Source organism: Choristoneura fumiferana, chromosome 18, assembly GCF_025370935.1.
Source record: "Choristoneura fumiferana chromosome 18, NRCan_CFum_1, whole genome shotgun sequence".
In the NCBI taxonomy this organism is placed as follows: Eukaryota; Metazoa; Arthropoda; class Insecta; order Lepidoptera; family Tortricidae; genus Choristoneura; species Choristoneura fumiferana.
Window position 1 is genome coordinate 14,787,601 of NC_133489.1, and position 19,352 is coordinate 14,806,952.

At 37.5% G+C, this 19,352-nt stretch overlaps 2 protein-coding genes across 6 annotated transcripts in view; one reads left to right on the forward strand and one right to left on the reverse strand.

Annotated features, from left to right (window-relative positions):
* The first annotated feature begins 213 nt into the window (after window positions 1–213).
* On the forward strand, window positions 214–16,814 carry LOC141438187 (myrosinase 1-like). Of its 3 annotated transcripts, none has more exons than XM_074101940.1 (11): window positions 214–370; window positions 1,722–1,933; window positions 8,380–8,471; window positions 11,848–11,944; window positions 12,760–12,931; window positions 13,316–13,720; window positions 14,163–14,465; window positions 14,590–14,724; window positions 14,795–14,901; window positions 15,307–15,442; window positions 16,670–16,814. In XM_074101940.1, the coding sequence occupies exons 1-11, from the start codon at window positions 329–331 to the stop codon at window positions 16,688–16,690; spliced, it is 1,722 nt and encodes a 573-aa protein (XP_073958041.1). In that variant the 5' UTR covers window positions 214–328; the 3' UTR covers window positions 16,691–16,814. The 3 variants fall into 3 exon arrangements, with proteins under 3 accessions (XP_073958041.1, XP_073958039.1, XP_073958040.1); XM_074101939.1 differs by lacking the exons at window positions 214–370; window positions 1,722–1,933 and adding exons at window positions 6,569–6,701; window positions 16,538–16,580; XM_074101938.1 differs by lacking the exons at window positions 214–370; window positions 1,722–1,933 and adding an exon at window positions 6,568–6,701.
* Window positions 16,740–19,352, reverse strand: part of yki (Transcriptional coactivator yki) — a 41,390-nt gene continuing 38,777 nt past the window's right edge. For all 3 annotated transcript variants that reach the window (XM_074101943.1, XM_074101942.1, XM_074101941.1), the window contains one exon: window positions 16,740–19,028. In XM_074101943.1, coding sequence (XP_073958044.1) covers window positions 18,933–19,028 — 96 coding nt within the window. In that variant the 3' untranslated portion in view covers window positions 16,740–18,932. The remainder of the gene's footprint in view (window positions 19,029–19,352) is intronic.

Here is a 19,352-nt window from a genome sequence, read left to right on the forward strand (position 1 = left end):
TTTCCTTGACATAGAACAGAAAAAGACAAACCATAGACAAACATAAATCGAAACAAACCTATTAGCACAATAAAATAATCTAACATATTGTTGGCATAATGTAGTTAAGCACTGGTCGGTTTTGTTAATACCTACGTCAAAAAAAAAACAAAAACAACAACAAGCATGTAATTTGACAATTTTGACAAAAGATTACGTCAAACGTCACAACACAACAATGCTTTCAACATATCCTTCTACACCCACCCCACCCATATCTAAGCATAATGCTATAGCATGAGGTCCTGGAGGGAACAGCAAGCTGGACGTAGGCGCCAAAGCATTCAGCATGAAACCGTACCGCCGGGCTAATAAGTCATTCATGGTTCAAGTAAGACGATTTCCAGGCTACAATAGTTATGTAAATAAAAGTAGAATCGCGGTCTAATACGTATTTGAGACATTAGTTCAAATAAAAATCATGAATAACATGTTTTATATATTACGCCAGGCCCCACGACCTACATCAAATAAATAGAGTAAATATAAAGCTTATTTATTATAATATCTTCCACCCCTCTTGTTCTGAGTGCCCTGCAGTGGGACGTATATAGGCTGGAATGATGATGATGAATGGTGATGATTATACCTAATATCTAAGGCAAAATAGTTTACATTGAACTTCCTATGCATAACGCTATTTGTAAGTCATGTAGTCATACTTTTGAGAGTTTCAACCTTCTTCAACTATGTAGTTATATCATTTTGTAAGTGTATCTAGTCTAGGCAATAGACACAGAGTATCGCTTATATTCAAGAAAGCCCATTGAAACTCATATACCTAATATATGCAGAAATAAGGCAGCGAAAAAATCCTAGAACACTTGATCAAAAAAAACAACCTTTTGAAAATGTGGGCGATTATTTGAGCGTTTCAACCGCCTCATTTTTCTGTTGTCATTTTTTACGAATGAGGGCTATCGTTTTTTGTCTCACTAGATGGCGCACTGTTGCGTGAGGGTTTTAATTATGGCTTTCAAAGTCTGTTTTTACGGGTGTGAAAACAAAGTTTAGATTAAAATCATATTTAATACACCTTAAAACCGTACCATAAAAATATCGAGCATGCCACAGTGTTGCATAGTCCCCGTTTTGTTCGGAAAAAAGGGAGGAAAAATGTTTCTGAAAGACAAAACTGTCTCAAAACACAGACATTCATTGCCCCGGAACGCATATTTGCCATAATTAATTTCAGATATTGCAAAATATTGACAAAATTATTCTAATTATAAATAAACCCGCGTAGCTTACCCAAAAACTATGAGATTTGACATTTCGGAGACCTCACGCTACACTAGCGCCTCTAGTGGCGAATTCATACGCGATATCATTGGCTCATTGGCTGTAGATTTTGATGTCGTTTTTACTATTTCTTAGAGTTATTGTGTTTCTAACAGCCATGGCCAGTTTAACAGAAAAGTGACAAGAAAAATGAGGCGGTTGAAACGCTCGAATAATCTCTTCTTATGTTTGTCCTGTTTTAATTAATTCTTTGTTTTTTTTTGTTTTGCTTAGTGATGTTCAGTTTTATATAAGAATTTCATATTTTTAGTTGTATGTATACCTAGTGTTATCAACGAAGACGCGTGATTTTAAAAAAATTAGACATTAATGATATTGTAATAAGAACCACGGCACGCGTCATCGTGACTTAACGCTGTTAACCATGCATGCGCTCGCAGCTGCGTTCGGCGTCGCGGCTGGGCCGCGTGCGGGTGCTGGCGCGCGAGTTCGCGGGCGACGTGTGCGCACTGTGGCGGTACGGGGCGCCCTTCCCTACCTTCCTCAAGATCATCGGCACGCTGCTGCTGTGCCTGTTCATCGTCATGCCGCTCCTGTATCCGGTCTTCGTGCTCATCATCACTTATTTCACATTTGAAAGTCTTTATCTGAGGTCGGTTCCAACCTTATTTGTCTTAATTTTTATACAAATTAAAATTACTAACATGAGCAAAATGTGCTGGCCGCTTTTCGCGACACGCCGCCCTACACGACATTATCCGCCGGTCTCTTGCTAGCGCAACGTGCCGGTGGTGCTCGAACCAGTCGGCATCGCACGGGATGAGGATGCAAGAGACCGGACGGAATGTCCCTAATACCGTGGAAAATGGGTTGGGTGCTGGTGTGGGACGCAACCTGCGTGGACACTCTAGCCCCATCTCATTTAATACACGGGGCCGGCGCAGCGGCCGAGGCGGCCGAAGTTGTCAAGAAGCGCAAATACAGTGGTCTTGACGCCGGATACAACAAACGAGATTTTTTTTAATTTAAGAGCGTTTATCAGTGTCGTAACTTTTTAGGCTCGTTTTATTTATTAGTATTTGATAAAATAATTATTGAAATCAAAATACCCTAATCTTCTATTACCGTGGTAATGGATAGGCTGAATTCAGCTGGCGAATTCAGCTTCTATTACCGAGGGTATAAAAAACAGCAATTTTCTACCATCGGCAAAAAAGGAACCCGACTCATGATTTGGCACTTAATACAGAGGGATTCAAAAATAATAATGGCTTTGGCTCTGTATATTGTACACCAATTTTTTTTTGAGAAAACTAAAAAAAACTAAAATATGATTCAAATAATGTTATCAGCCCATTGTATTTTTTATACGTATGCCACCAGTAATAATGTGATGTACGTATGCCGAGTAAAAGTCACAACTTTATCAAGAAAATCTACACTTACGGTACCCTACGGTACGGTATAAAATAGGATAGAGTTGTGTTTGCATTACAAATCAAAAATATTTATTACAACCTTGGCATATAACCAAAAGTACATAACTGGTAAGAAAATACCGTATGTAAAAATTGTAATAAAGTAACTGATATTCGTATTTTTGCATTTTATTTGATTTATTTGACTTTTATGTGTAGTTTTTACATAAGTACGATGACAACAACTCTCGGAAATAAACGTAATATCCCGAGTGTTCCCGACGGCGATTCCTTAATCTAGCCATCTTGCCGTTATGTGCAAATGCAATATAGGGTTATCACCATAGTTAAAAATGAGTGAATTTTGTATTTTTTTTTACTTTGTTTAAGTTTCTAAACATTATAAATCGACTGTGTATCACTTAAACGATGCAATATCTCCGCAAAGGTCCCTCGTCGAAATCCACCCTGTAAAATTTTTTATCGTAACATTTAAACAACTCGGCAAAATAACGGTTTCTATAGAAACTACAAATTCAGTATTGAAGTTTTTGCTAAAAGTTAAGAGTTTGTTAATACTTGTCATACCACGGAAATAGTTTTTTTAAAAGCGTGAATACATCTAATAACTGTAGCAAATTACATAAACGATCATTTGTACCAAAAATAAAGCATGAAGAACCAAAATCACCACTATAATTATTACCGTGGCTTACCACGGCATTACAATCAACAGTTAAAAATGGTGCCTATCGCCGCTGTATTTTATTTTCCATTTTATTCGTAGTTACAGGCCAAAAAATATACAAAAAGTATTCAGAACTCGTACAAAAAACTATAAAAAGCCATTTAAAAACCATAAAATTAGTTCAATTGCCATAACTATTATGTAAAACACTAAATAAGATTCGAGTCATTGTATGTGGTGTCACGCGTTAGTATGGCAAATCCTCTTCCTTCGGTGCTGTTTCGGAAAATCACGAATTGCGAGATCTTTGATTCATTCACATACACTAGCGCTCATAGATCCGTGAGTCGACTAAAAAAGCTTTTATCGTGTAAAATATTTTTTTTTAAGAAATCGATCGGTTTTATTATAAATGTGTATTTTATATTGCCGCCGATTTCGATACCCCCGGTAATAGGCAGGCGCCGTTACCTTACTAATTTTTTTTACAATTACTTTACTTATTTTTTCAACAATTAACTATTTATTTTTTTTGTAATGGCTACGGAACCCTATTTCGGGCGTGTCCGACACGCTCTTGGCCGGTTTTTTTCCTAATAAGACAATGTTTATTAGGTTCCGTGCCTCGAAAAAAAACGGCACTCTTGTCTTATCTAGATTACTTTGTTGTCCGTCTGTCTGTCTGTATGTCTATCCGTCTGTCAAGAAACTTTTTTCTCAGAAACATGTCGAATACTCCTTCAAGCAGTGAAAAAAATCAAACTTCTTAGTAAACGCTGTCAATCAAAAGATAAAGACCTTAAAATAAGTCTGTAGATATTGAATGAAATAAATGATCATTATCATCATCTCACTCAGCCGTAGGACGTCCACTGTTGAACATAGGCTGTTGGAAATGAATGATGAATGTTGTAAATGTTTCCGTACATATCGCCGTAACCGAAAAACCTATGGTACTTCCGTTTGTCCTAGAAACTTCGAAATTTGGTATGAAGGTTTGGCTCTTATAGCACAATCAATTAGAAAAGTCTGGAAATCTAAGCCCTAACACGGCTATGGTTGTGAAATTATGATGTGGGTGATGAACTAGTCACATACTGGTGGACTTGGGCTACTTGTATTTAATGTCATCATTATACTTATTGTGAATTAACTTTTGAGGGCGCCGGACGGGAGTCGAACCCGCATCTCTTGGTTATCCGACATACTAGACCACTTACCTGAAGGCCGGCCCCAAACAACTTACCTGAAAAAAATTCAATCCAATCCCAAAATCCAAGCGACCAGGATACGCCAATAGTGGCTGTAGAATATTATGAAAGTTCACATAATCATGTGTTTTTTTTTTATAAAGAAATCACTTTGTTTTTTTTATCCAAAAATTCATATTTATCGTAATTTTTCGACGACGCGTATTTAGGTCAAGTTGTTGAACTGAACCAGTTCGTTGACCTTACAATCTTTTTCCACACTAACAAACAACTTTAACACCAACATCCTTATTTTATTGATGTAGGTTTTACAGGATTTTTCCTTTTTACTGCCGTTATTTTGACTATTTCTGACACTTTCTGTATGTTTTGTTTTCATGTTAGTCAATGTCATCTCGAGACCACCGTCATATCAATCAATGTCACAATAATCAGTCAACATCATTTCAGTAAAATACCGTTTTGAAATCTGTAAATGTAAACTTAACTTTATCCTAAACCGAGCATCGCAGTGACTGTAGCGGGAGCTTGACCATAAAGAAATAGCCAATTCATGTAGTCAAAGTCAACGTCATAAATAAGTGATCACTTTTGTCCTTGTCGCTTTCAGCTGTTATACAATTTCGTATGACTTCTAACATGACGTTAAAATGACAAGGTACGAAAGTGATCACTTATTTATGCCGTTGACTCTACATCTATCCACACTTACCCGAATTGTTGTCAATTATCTACACTCAATTTAAAAGACACTGTTGTTTACTCGATATTCTTATTATGTGTAGTATTAATAGTTGTATTCCAGCCGTGCAAAATTGGTCTAAATTGACACAAATAGCGAAAAGGTGGGGTTCAACTCTTGTCCAGCGCATAGGAAAAAACTATCTATCTTATTATTTTGGCTTTGTTTTTGTGGATTACTCGCAGTAGTTCCTTTCTTTTCATATTAATAATCTCCTTTTTTGTACTGCCAAAGGAACTACTGCGAAGTAATTGGTTTGTGTTGTCAGTTGGTGGCTGGAGCAGCCATGGCGGTTCTCCCCAGGCCACATCGGGCGGCGCGCGATCACGTTTATCTTTCGTCCATGCGCCTCAAGGGACGTGTGGAAAGTCCGCGAGGTTCTCACACGCGGGATCCTGCTCGCGCACTCTCTCGCCACTTCCGTCGACTATCTGTGTGTCATGCAGGGACTCCTCGAAGAAGCGTAGACCATCATCTTGGAAACTACGACACGGATCAATGATGGTGCACACCCGAACAGAGAATCGGCATCTTAATATTAAGTCAAATCCTGTTATTTTGGATCCCTGAGCTTACTGGACCGGTCAAGGTTCTAACATTTTTGAACAAAACGTTTCCTACAATATACGATGCTAACAGAACCAGAAAGTGTACCAGAACCCCAGAACCGTACCGTGCGTGTAATTAGGTAGCAAACAAAACAATAACAATGATCCACCTTCAAACATACCTATTGCTTGAGAAGGACGTTTCACTCAAAAAGGACTTGAGGATATTAAGTCGCACGTGACATCAGTCCAGACCACAGGTGTAACTTAAAATACGGTGGAACAATGAAATCATTCAACCAGGTTTAAGTGTTTTATTTGCTTTGACATTAAGATTCACATTCATTCATCAAAAAAGTTGTTTTTCAGTAGGCAAATATAAAACTATAATAATATCATGGTATCGTATACTCGTTGAGATGTTAGTTAAAAGAGAGCTCTTACTCCAACCTTCATTTAATCGAATTATCAAAATAATTGTTTCTTCGCCGTTTCACCTACGCTTATATACCTAAGGCAATATTTTCGTTACTTGCCGGTGTATCATCTCAGAACATAAGAACGATAACGGCTCACCAATAAAAGTACCTACAAAGAAATAAACTTCGTTGTAAACGTATTGAAAATATTGACGTTATCTGAATAAGATGTTCTAATATAATCTGACACTTAAGATTACCGTTACCAGTGGGGCTCGGCCAAAGAGGCTGGTTAACATTGCCGCGGCGCCGCAGTACCACTCTGGGGACCGGCATCGCCACACGAAACTATGGCGTTGACTACCTTCGTCGGAATATTGGCGCTATGCCAACTGTAAGTACACCTCATTAACTTAATAAACTTGTTGTTTTAATTTGTGTTAATGGTCGATAGGCGATTGCATAAAACCTCAACTTCGCCGAGTTACAAGTCGCATAATACAAACACGCAATCCTTATCGCTAGAGATCAATCATCGAGCGTTTTGAATTCCGAAATAGCAACAAGTTCTCGTTGTAAATGACTTATTTTCAGCTCTACATTGCATTTCTATCTTATTTCTGAAGTATTGATAATAAGGTTCATAGATGTTAATGATGTTAATAATAATGAGACACAAAAGAGTCATGTCGCCATATCATTGAAGTGTCTACGTTATCTGCTCTCTTTTAAACTATTTCAATCAGCTGGGGTACGAACTCTTATCCCGGATCCGCAGCCATATCTAGGTTTGATGCCAATTTCAAAAAACAAAGATAAATAACCACCTCTAGTTAATATGGGAGTTACTATACGGAATCATAGGTTATCAGTTGTTTTTGAGCCGGACTTTCTTACAGTTTTGATTTAATTCTTGGCGATTACCACTATCTATATCTACTTACTTAATTATGACAAACAACTAAAATAGACATATCTATTTATTCCCAATCGGTAACTAATAGACTACAGGTACTAAGAATAATAAGATTTCGTTCATCTATCATATTAAAGCAGCCTTGACCAAGACATTTAGATTTAACCAACGTCACATAGCCTTACTAATCAGTGTGACGTAACAATTACCCACCCAGTATTTTCTGCATGCTCCTGAGTCATACCTACTCGTAAGACGAGCCCATTGCGATATTTTCTCGTCATTTCTCAATTTGGAAAATGCAACACGTTCAATAATTTCCGCGAATTCATTTAAGAAAGTTTTCCATCACTTGCAATATGCTCAACGTTAATGAATCTGCTTTGAAAGAAAATTTAGATACCTGTTTACTTAGTTGCTACATTTACCCACCAGTCCGGAAGAGAATTAGTTAGGTTATCGACCCTAATTTTATAACCAAAAACTAACAATAGAATGTATCCATGTGAAATGCAACGCCACGATAAGTACCTATTTAAAGTTGAATATTAATCAGCTTGTTTTAAACTTAGAGATAGCAACTACATAAGGTACCCGGTAACGAAGTTTCAGAAAAGAAATACGGCTTAAAGTTTATTTTACTAGGTAACACTTCATGGTATGTTAGACTCTAAAACTCTTACAATTGTGACTACAAACAAAACCTGACTAAAGGTACCACAACTACCGAAGTTTAAAAAAAAGTTGAATAGGTATCTCGAAATACAGACAACTTTTATTAAGCCAAAGTAAAGTACCTAAGAGTTTTAGGTTTATTGTTAAATACCTGTTTAATTTTCTATTCATAGATAGATAGATGAGATAGATTATTATAACGACAATCAAACTAAGGACTGATAAACTAAACTAATATTTTAAAATGGTTAAAAAAAGGTAGAGTTAAGTATGTTTATTTTTCCTAATCTACCTAATTTAATTTTGATTGCACAAAAAATTTTTTATTACAAATTGTTAGGCTCAGCTCTAAATTAATTACAAATTAAATGCTCCCGGAACTCATTCACGCATAACAGATAGCTTACATATTCTAGTCCCAATAACACAACAACATAACCCTAATTAGCCAATCTTCTTACCTTATAACTTATTTTTATAGGGGAGTGGCTCATTACTCGAAATTCCCGGAGGGCTTCACTTTTGGAGTGGCCACGGCGTCGCACCAGATAGAGGGCGCCTGGAATGTCAGCGGTAAGTAGATCGTAAGCCTGCGTTACCGCCAAAGATGTGCGAGGATGCATTGCGAGGAACTGTTTGTCATGAATCAAAAGAAACACTTCATTTACCTATCCTTGCTCAGCGCAGCTCTAATGGAAACTGCTCAGCGGAGTGAGGTTTTTGTAGGTATACATAAAATTCCGAAGGATGTGTGCGAGGAATGTGTTGCGAGGGATGTGTTGCGAAGTACCTAGGTCTGTACTCAGTCATTAGTAGCGGCCCTACTGGGCTACTACGAAACTCGTAACTCGAAGTTCGTAGCGTACCGTCCCTCTCGCTCTCGTATTAAATAGAATACTTATCAGAGGGACCGCACGACACGAACTTCGAGTTTCGAGTATCGTAGTAGCCCTGCTGTGGCGCGCGCCTTCCGCTCCCGCCTCACCGCACCCCACTCGCTTATGCGAAACAGCTCGCTACACGCCCTCGCTACGTATACTCGTACTGCTCAGCTACCTCGCACATCTCTAGTGGAAACAGTCGCAACGTTCTACATCTCTGGTGGAAAGCAAGTACCAAAAAGTAAAACAAACCTCGTTGAGTTTCTTGCCGGATTCTTCTCAACGGAGGTTTTTCCGAACCGGTGGTAGGTTTTTTTTGACATTCATAAGTGCTTGTTAGGTATAGCCTAAATTGAATAAAGATATTTTGACTTTGACTTTGAAGCCTAAAGATGAAAGAAGTAGGTACATCATGTGTTGTGCATATTGCCCTTTGCTCTAGATGAGCCTAAAGTGTGATACGCGCTCGCGGATCGATCGTAGTTTTCAGCTAAACTTTAGTAAACAGTTTAGTATGAATGATTAGGTCAAATCGTATCAAGCTAATTACCTTAATGTACACACGTGTTCTTCCAAATATTGTATCGGCTACATAAAAATTGTGTAATTGATTGATTAAGGCGTTACTTTGCGGACGTCCATATCAATGACCTTGCTCCATGGCCCGATGTGGTAAAAAAAAAAAAAAAAAGCTTCACTAAACATGATTAATTTAGGATACTTTTATACTCGTATCGAAAAGAGCAAACCGGAGCTATTATACTTTTTTGATATTTCAGTGAAAATGGTAGATTAAAAGTCTTATAACCCATATATATTTAGAACGGGCTAATTATTGTTATTAGCTTTCATTTGAGACCCATATTTTATTGTTACAATACAACATTTTTTTTTATTCCTCCGCCATATTTTTTTCGCAGACGCCATATTGAAATATTATATACCTACCCTATGTCACTCCGACAGTTATGACGAATCCAATGATACCTCCTATCACTCATAGGTATGTTAAAATTCGTCCAGCCGTTTAGGCTGCAGCGAGGAACAAAGAAATGGACATACATACCCTCATACATACATACATACATACATACGCTCGAAAAACATAACCCTCCTTCGGGCAGTCGGGTAAAAAATAATGAATATTTAAAAAAATGTGTAATGTACGTTTTCTTGGAACTGTTGAAAATTGTAGGCAGTTTGTATGCCAACCTTATATCTTATTGTTATCTCATTCCACTTGTTTACTTGTGTACGACTTAAGCCAGTTGTCGTCTTTATTAAGTGGCGAAATGTCATACGTACACTCGATCAATTTTATCATCCATGATAAACAAAAAGTAGATATTTAAGTATTATTTATCATTGTACAAATTCCTTTTATGTCTTTTACTTATATAAACGAGCAGGAGTTCGTATGTCAAAATAAGTACTAAAGTAGGTATGCTTAATTCTAAAGTTCCTATCTTAAGTAGGTAGTATTTCCGCAGTTACTAAATGTGAAAAAAAAACTACAATTATCGTCGGTTTCTTTCGTTTTTAAGCACTTATTCCGATACGATAGAGATATGCGGTAATTAAGCCGATTCGGCGATAAAAAAACAAAAATCCTAAATCATTCTACATGATGATGATGATGATGATGATGATGTGATCCTGATATCCCTCACTAGGGACTAGGCTCGTAGAAGAGTTTTCCATTTGGCTCGGTCTTGCGCGGCTTCTTCCAGCTCTTCCCAGCCGAGATCAATTGAGCCAGCCTCCTTCTCAACTGATCGCCTCCACGTGGTCCGAGGACGTCCTGGCCGTCTTCTGCCAGTAGATTGCCAACGGAGACCCTGCTTGGGCAGGTGATCATTCGACCCTCGAAGCGTGTGTCCAATCCATCGCCATTTCCTTATCAGAACTTCTCGGCTTACTGGCTTCTACATGATAATTGTTACAAAATGTTTTCAAATAGTTCCGGCATCCGAAGCGTATCTGACAATGAAATATTTATGCACGCTTTGTTACGTCAGATATTGGTGCTGGGGACTGTACAATACAAAGAAATCTCACAACCACTTTTAAGAAAATCATTTCAACTTGTTGAAGTTTTCTTCGTCACTTAACGAGACGCGAGAGGCGTTTTTTAAAGCCTAATATAATCAGTCCACTCCACCACCGCAGAATATCTGAAAGTAGGTTTAGGGTTTCAAATACAGGCAGATTGGCGACTCCGCCCCCACCACGTCGCAGCAATTGTTAAAATCTTAGTAGTGAGATCCGTTATTTCAGATTATTTGCATGGTTCCTTTAAGTAGATCCTTTTCTTTCATACTAATAATTCTCTTTTTTAGTTGACTGCCCGAAGGAGGCTTAAGTTTTTCGAGTGTATGTATTTGTAGTACCTTGTAACGAGGTGTCATATAGCTCGTTTCTTCCTAACTCTTTGTACTGTCTGGTTTAGCACAAATTCGAAAAAATAACATTTAAATTCAAATTTACTTTTCTAATTCCACGCCTGTTCGATTTACGTCAAGTAGCCATTCTATTCAGAGCCTCCGAGCTGAACAGATACCTGTCTTTTATCCCAGATCCTATAAATCTCCTAAAACAACATAACTAGTTTATAATTTATTACTCCTATACGAAGGAAGGATTTATCCTTATTCAGTAGTTATCCAGTTTCAAATAATTGTACAGTGCATTTGTGAAGTTCCTTAAGTTCATTAGATTGTAATACTACTGGACTTCAGTGCCATTGAATTATATACTTAAATAAAGAACTGGGCAAGGAAACGTAAGTTGATTAACTATGCATTCTTATAATTGTTGATACAGTGTCAAAGTATACCTTTTAGATACTTAAGACCGCGTCTGTTTCTTCGCAGGTGCCTTTTTATTATTATCTTAAATAAATATTACTGTCTGCCCTGTTCCTGCCTTCTTCTTTACTCTAAAAACTTTCCCGGACACTACCACGTGACAACCTTGTACCAAAGGAACTAGTGCGAATAGTCCTTACACTATGAGTGAATCTCACCGTAGTTTCATGTTGAAAGTCTTTAAATCTTGATAATTTTCAGGCAAATCGGAGAATGTCTGGGACCGCCTGTCGCACACAAGGCCTGAAATGATCGCGGACGGTACCAACGGGGACATCGCATGTGACTCCTACAACAGGTAATATACCTACGGGTAATACGCCAGAGGCGTGTTGTGAAAGTTCTTGTTAGACAACCCAGACCAAGAAAGACACTTATCTTAAAGCGACGAGTGAGAAAAGCGTGAGTTAGGTAGGTATGTCTTCGGATGCAACAGATCGCAGTTAATCGCATCTTTGCCATGTTTGTTATTTATTACTGAAGCCCACTTAAACAGATCGAATAGGTATGCTAAAAGTAACAGACATCCCGAGGGAATCGAGTGATTGCAAAGCATATATTATAGCATATATATTATTAGATTAATGACGTCTATATTGAACGCTGTCGTCTTGAGATGTTTACCTAAGTAGCAATGTTGATGGGTACAATTAAATTTGCTGCTCTGCCTTTTTTGCAACGCAAATGAACACCTTTAAGCGCTCACTGTAAGTAGCTCACCTAGAAACGCAACAGAAGTAGAAAATTTTATGCCTAAACGCAACTCGTACCGATTCTTCATCCAAAACCGACCTTCACCTCTATCTGTTTATAGGAAAATAAAATGTTAAAGACAAAAAAGATAGGTATTGTGCTTCTTAAATATTACAAATGGGTTACTTAAAAAATTATGAACATGGCTTTAATTTTTAAAAAGTCAGCCTTTTATTTATTTCCTTTCAAATTGCATTAAAATTGTTTGACATCCATCAGATTTAGTGTTGAACTATATAAATAAATGATCTATACTTACTGTAATTTCAGTAGCAATTGAAATTAGTCTCTAACACATGAAAATATCCTGTCTCAAAAAACTGGCATTGTATTGTGTTCTGTCTCTACTGCCATACGCAGGTATCGCGAAGATGTGGAAGAGCTCTCGTACCTCGGCGTAGACTTCTACCGGTTCTCCTTATCGTGGTCGCGGCTGCTGCCCACCGGCCGTGTCGACCACATTAACCCCGATGGAGTACGGTACTACCACGATCTGCTCGACGCTCTGGCTGAGAAGAACATTGAACCGCTGGTAATATAAAAGAGCTGACTTTGACAATTTTCTTGTCATAAGTAGTTTTGATTCCTCCCCTGGAAACAGGATAAAAAGTTATCTTTTATTTTTATTGGCGTCAACAACAGGATCTCAATTGGAACGATTACCTATTAAGTATAGGTAACCTACATATTAACTAAAACATGACAATACTTTGATTTAAACTTATTATTCATATCAATTTAAAATTGCCACTCAAAGGTTGACTGGCAGAGATCCCTGCAGGGATAAGTCCGCCTTTGTACTTAACACAACTTTTATTTATGTAACCTTTTTGTTTTTCCTTTTTGTACAATAAAGAGTATAAACAAACAAACAAACAAACAATTTAAAACCATGCTATCTATTGATTATTTTTAGGTTACACTGTTTCACTGGGACCTGCCGCAAACACTTCAAGACCTCGGTGGCTGGGCCAACCCGAAAATGATCGACTACTTCCGCGACTACTCCGACCTCTGCTTCAAGGAATTCGGTGGCAAGATCAAATCCTGGATCACCTTCAACGAGCCCTACGAAATCTGCGAAGACGCTTATGGTGACTTGAAAAAGGCCCCGGCAATCGATAGCCACGGCGTCGGCTGCTATCTCTGCAGTGATACGCTCCTCAAAGCGCATGCTGAGTCCTACCATTTGTATAACGAGACGTACAGACCTACACAAAACGGGAGGATTATGATCTCCATCAACTCTATCTGGTACGAGCCCAGTGATCCTGCAAATGTTGAGCAAGTTACGCTTGCAGAAGTTGCCAATCAGTTCAAGGTGAGTATACTTAAATGAAATTTTCAAAGTAATTGCTTTAATCATCTTTTCAAGAACCATTATTATTATTTTTCTCGTGTCTTTAATATAACGGTTGTTAAAAATGTGGTGCCATTTTTAGACCACCAAACCAATTAATATTAAGGAATTTTAAATAACGAACAGTGGTATCTTTATTGTTGGTTAGTATTTGATATGTACCTACTTACCTAAGTTTATTAGGTACATCAAAGTAAAATCGCACCTACTGGTTATTCCCAAATAAATATTAACACAGTAACAACCAGGGCTTCATCACATCATAGTGCTTATTTTCGCCCATGACACCTTCTCTTCCACCCCTATTTTAAACTATTTGAGTATTTCAAATTTATAATGTAATGACCAAGTTCATACTGCGCTAGAAAGGTAGACAAATACATAACTCAACTTTTTTTTACAGTTCGGTTGGTTTGCCCACCCTATTTTCACTGAACAAGGTGGATACCCTGCAGTCATGATTGAAAACGTGGCCCAGCAAAGCTTAGCCGAAGGCCTGCCAAAATCTCGTCTGGAGCAATTCGATGACTATTGGACCCAGAGAATAAAGGGTACTTCTGATTTCTTGGGCATCAACCACTACACAACCCATTTGATAACAGGGCCCGGTGTGGATCCGTTGGCAAAGTCACCATCCTGGCTTAAGGATATTGGAGCTGTCACTACCATGGAAGTTGGTGGAGATTCCGCGTCAGAATGGCTTAGGGTAAGCTACTATTGATTTGCCTATCTACTTATCATATGCTTTATTAAAAACAATAGTAAACTCTTTTTGATCTGTCCCTCGTTTTATGATGGTTGTCATTTAACAAGTAATGGAAAACATCTAGGTCGTCCCCACCGGCTTTGCGAATCTGCTGCGTTGGTGCAAGAGCTCTTACAATGACCCACCCATCTACATCACCGAGAACGGTTTCTCAGACCTCGGCACTTTGGAAGACTACGGACGCATTAAGTACTTCAACGTAAGTTTAGTCATTTTGAACAAGCTGATTTGAACAACATTATGAAGTACTTAATTGGTCTATTGTATAGGACTACCTGACTGAAATTTTGAACGTCATCTACGAGGATGGCGTGAAGGTGCTGGGATACACTGCGTGGACTCTGATGGACAACTTTGAATGGAGAGCTGGATTTTCGTAAGTTACCCACTCAATTACATATAAGTATTTCATGTACCAAAATATCTTAACATGCGTTACCTAACGTAACACAACGTTAACATCACGTAAGTAACGTGGCGAAGGTGATAATTTTTTACATGGTACAAAAACATGAGGGCTATTTTCACAATTTATATTATATCTAAGTACTTGTACCTAAACGCAATCGCGAATCCGTAGTTGTGTACAATTTGCCTTCTTGATTGATTTTGCTGTGTTAAGTTTACCTAGTTATTGGAAACTTTACGAAAAATCTGTACAAGCTGAGAGACCTTTGACCCCTTCAACCAGTATCTACTTATTTGAATCACCTGCGGAAAGCTAAACCTGACGTTATACTCTGCATTGAACGTCATTTCATCGGTATGTTCGTAACTGCAGCGAGCGCTTCGGCTTCTACCACGTGGACATCACGGACCCGGCGCGCCCGCGCACGCCCAAACTGTCCGTGGAGTACTACCGGCAGCTGACCGCCACCCGCGAGCTGCCGCAGGATGACCGCTTCAAGGACCCCGCCGTAAGACTCTGCTCCCCCCCTCCCCCCATGTCTAACCTCCTCCTGAAGCCCTCCATATAAATATTTTGAAATAAATTGGCAAAGCAATTAGAATCTAATTGTTGCGAGAATAAAGTCAAATTGTGGGAGGATAATGACGTTAGACCTGGTCAAACGCCGGCAATTGTGTTACATACATTATTTTCTTTTCAAGTGTAAAGATATAGTGTCCATTATTGCATACTTAATATCTATTAGGTACCTACCTAACTACTAATTACTATGCAGCCACGACCTTATTTTTCCTGAATGCATGTAAGTACCTACCATCGCGAACCGTGATTGAGCCACATCACTATTTATAATTTAGCCGATTTATACATAATCGTAGTAAATATTGACATTTATAAACCAGAATAGCATTACACGGCCAAAGTACGGACAGTAGCAAGGGGCTCAACAATCCCGGTTCGCGACTAAGTACCTAATAATACTGACTAAATCCATTGAATAGTCTACAGTAGGTAGATTAGATATACAAGTAGGTAAGTTTTGTTAGAACACAATTAATAGGGATTTATTACGTAGGTAATTCTCAAGCGAATAAGTTTTGCATTCCATCTCTTTCTAGAAAAAATACTATGTTTAGTATTTCCATGGTCGTCGTTTCAATTTATAACGTCCAAATGTTCGTATTTTTTTAATGCTTTCACATCTCGTTTTGCAAACAATAAAGATATATTTGAACAAATAATAAATGTTAAATATATTGACCCTGATAATGAAGGGAGGAAGGGCTACGGATTAGCCCGAAACATGTCGGGCTAAACTCGTTTTAAGACGTGAGTTATCCGGGTCAATATATTTAATATGCGTGTCTTACGGTAGTTTCATGTTAAAAATAATAAATGCTTGAACATTATTCCCCATTGGTACGGCAGTGCGACTGCGTAGTATTAAAATAGCTATTTGTAAAATGCAACTATGTACCTACTTGCGTGTAGCTAATTCTAATTGCTAATTCTACTACTAACACTTGCATATAATAGGTACCAGTTATGCAATATTTTCAGCATGTAAAGTTCAAGTTGGTTATGCTTTACAATATTTTCACAGATGAGGCGCTTTTGAAGCTTGGGTATTGGGTTCGTAACGATATGTATGTATTTGTTTCACTATAATAATATCTATTTATCACGTTTATGGGATCAAGGTAAAACTTTCTAAGCACTGCTTACTTTTTCACAGGTGATCAGAAGTGAACTGTGACTCCACCCATTGCCCATATCAAGATAAGTAATTGTAAATTAAAAAAAAATTGTATTAAAACAAATATTTATTTAATTCATATAAGAATATCGAATTAAAGAATATCGAATTATCTACAATGAAATGATTGTAAATTATTTTCCTAATAACTAATTTCATTGTCGTAACATTGATACACGTACCTTATGTTATAACAAACTACAGAGAAAACTTGCATCTGTTGTCAGCTTGAAGATATGTTTACAATTATAACGGATACACCTACTTAAGAAATAAACGTATGAAATTCTGAATATTATTCTGTTCGTATAAGCAGTGCCGGCAAGGGGGGCGCGGGCGCCGCCGCCGTCGCCGGCGCAGCGACGGTTAGCAATATGGAATGTTTCCCGAAGTGCCCGCAGGTTGAAGCGGACACAGACCACGATAAAATATTAAACGATACCACTGTCTATTGTTTCATTTAGCTCTGTCGAAGAGCATTAAAACATACTAAATGGAAAAGCGAATACAGAATAATGAACCGAAGAATATGACGAGAGTCGTAGTTTGGAGGACGATGATTAAATAATACGAGACGAATATAAAATCAAATACAACAATTATGGATCTACAGAATACAAAATTAAATGTACCATAAACCCAGCACCGTTACGTCTAATTATAATACTTACACAGATGCTTATCGAAAATGAAGATAACATTAAGTCTTATAAGAATAATAATAGTACGTTACTAATATGGCAAAGTTTTCAATGTAGCATTCATATTAAAGACCTAATTTTACTATCGTAATTTCAATCGACCTAGCTATATTAATAAATTTCATACAAAACATCTAAAGACTAGGTGGGCTTAAACAATTTTGAGAGAGTTCTGACAAAACTTCAATAGATAAGATACCTAGAAAAATAGTTAAGTAGTACGTTAGAAGACTTTTAATAGTCAGTTAACAGTTAGTTATATTTTCAATAACAATCTGAGTTGGCACGAGAGTGGACGTGTCCCTTGGAGCTGAAAGCACTAGCCGCGTGGAAGCACACCTTATGTCATAACATAGACATTCAATTAAAATTTTCCCTAATGTTAATTAGCTAGCTGCACCCATACACATAGTATAAAATCTTAATTAAATTTAACTTTTAACAGTGTATATTGTAATTTTGCCAGCATTATTATCTAGTTCACAATTAGACTAAGTTTACATCTATCATAACTAGATACTTATGCGTATTTATAAGTTTTATAATCTCGACATAACACAAGGACGGTGTAAGCAGGAAGACAATCACGATACTTCCTACTGTATAAGTAGTTCAATTCTGTCCAATTACATAACATTATCATAAATTTAACAGCTTGACCATACAAACTGTAGATGTAAATATATTTTTTAACTTAGTTACAAACCACAATAAATATATTTTAATAAAGGCACAACAAGGCACTGTTCCATCGAGATGTTATCACAATTTTAATAATTAGTATGTAGACATAGTTATCCATGCAAAATTATTCAATTAATTTATTCCCAATAGTCAAAGAAAGGATAGGATTTCCATTAGTCTTAAAGCTAAAGATTATTGGAAACCTAGCTTACTATAAGTTAGTATTGCAAAACTGCTTCTTTCTAAAAAGAAAGAGGGCTTGCATCGAAAAAATAATGATTGCCATTATTTAGACCCGAAACGTCGTTAGCCGCGCGCGAGTTACTAGTAATAAGTAAGTAGACTTCTAAATAGTGACTAGCCAGCATTACAGTCATGGCCTACCACTTACGGGTACCTAACTACTTGGCATTTTTGTCATAGCTCTACTTTTTATCTAAATCAAAACCGATACTATGCAAGCTATAATACTTAACGTTGAAGTTGATAACATGTAGGAAGCAAATAATTATAATGCTACTTACAGGTAAGTTAGGTATTGAATGCCCTTTCACTGTTCAAAAACATTGATTAGGTACAACATAGGGCGTCAATTAATCATTGTAAATTAGGATAGATACAATAACCTAACTCGTTTTGATAAATGCAAAGACTTCAACAAACAATACTGTATTACTTACATGTGAGAGGCATACCTGTACCAAACGCGAGTACTGCACCAAAAAAACACACACGACAAAATTCCACGTCAACTCATACACGCAAATACTTAATGTCTGAAATGTACATCATATACATCTGGTAATCCGTGTGTTCAGCGCTGAGCCTCAACCGGGCCCGGCCGCGGGGGAGGGGACCTAAAGCCAAGTCAACACGTTGTCCGGCTTGTTGGGAGTCGAGTTGATCAGCGACTGCACGTCATCCAACAATATGTCTGCTGTGAATTCCCCCATCTGGAATAATGAAAGATTTAGAATCAAATAGACAATAAACTTTCGAGTTCGAAGTTTCAGTATGTACCTAAAGTACAATTCATTAGAATCTGACAATTTTCTACATATTTAAGACACCCTATCGTGGGCACACTTGATTATATATGTACCTTTTGTTGCAATTATGATCTAAAAGGAATCAAAAAAGAATAATAGTCACATCACAAAGACTTAGGCAGCCCGGTGTTTATATTAGTGGGCTGGAAGTGTCTACAGGATTGTCAGATTCTATTGAATTGCAGTTTACTTAATACAGTTTGTGAGTTTGGGCTTAGAAAAAAGTGA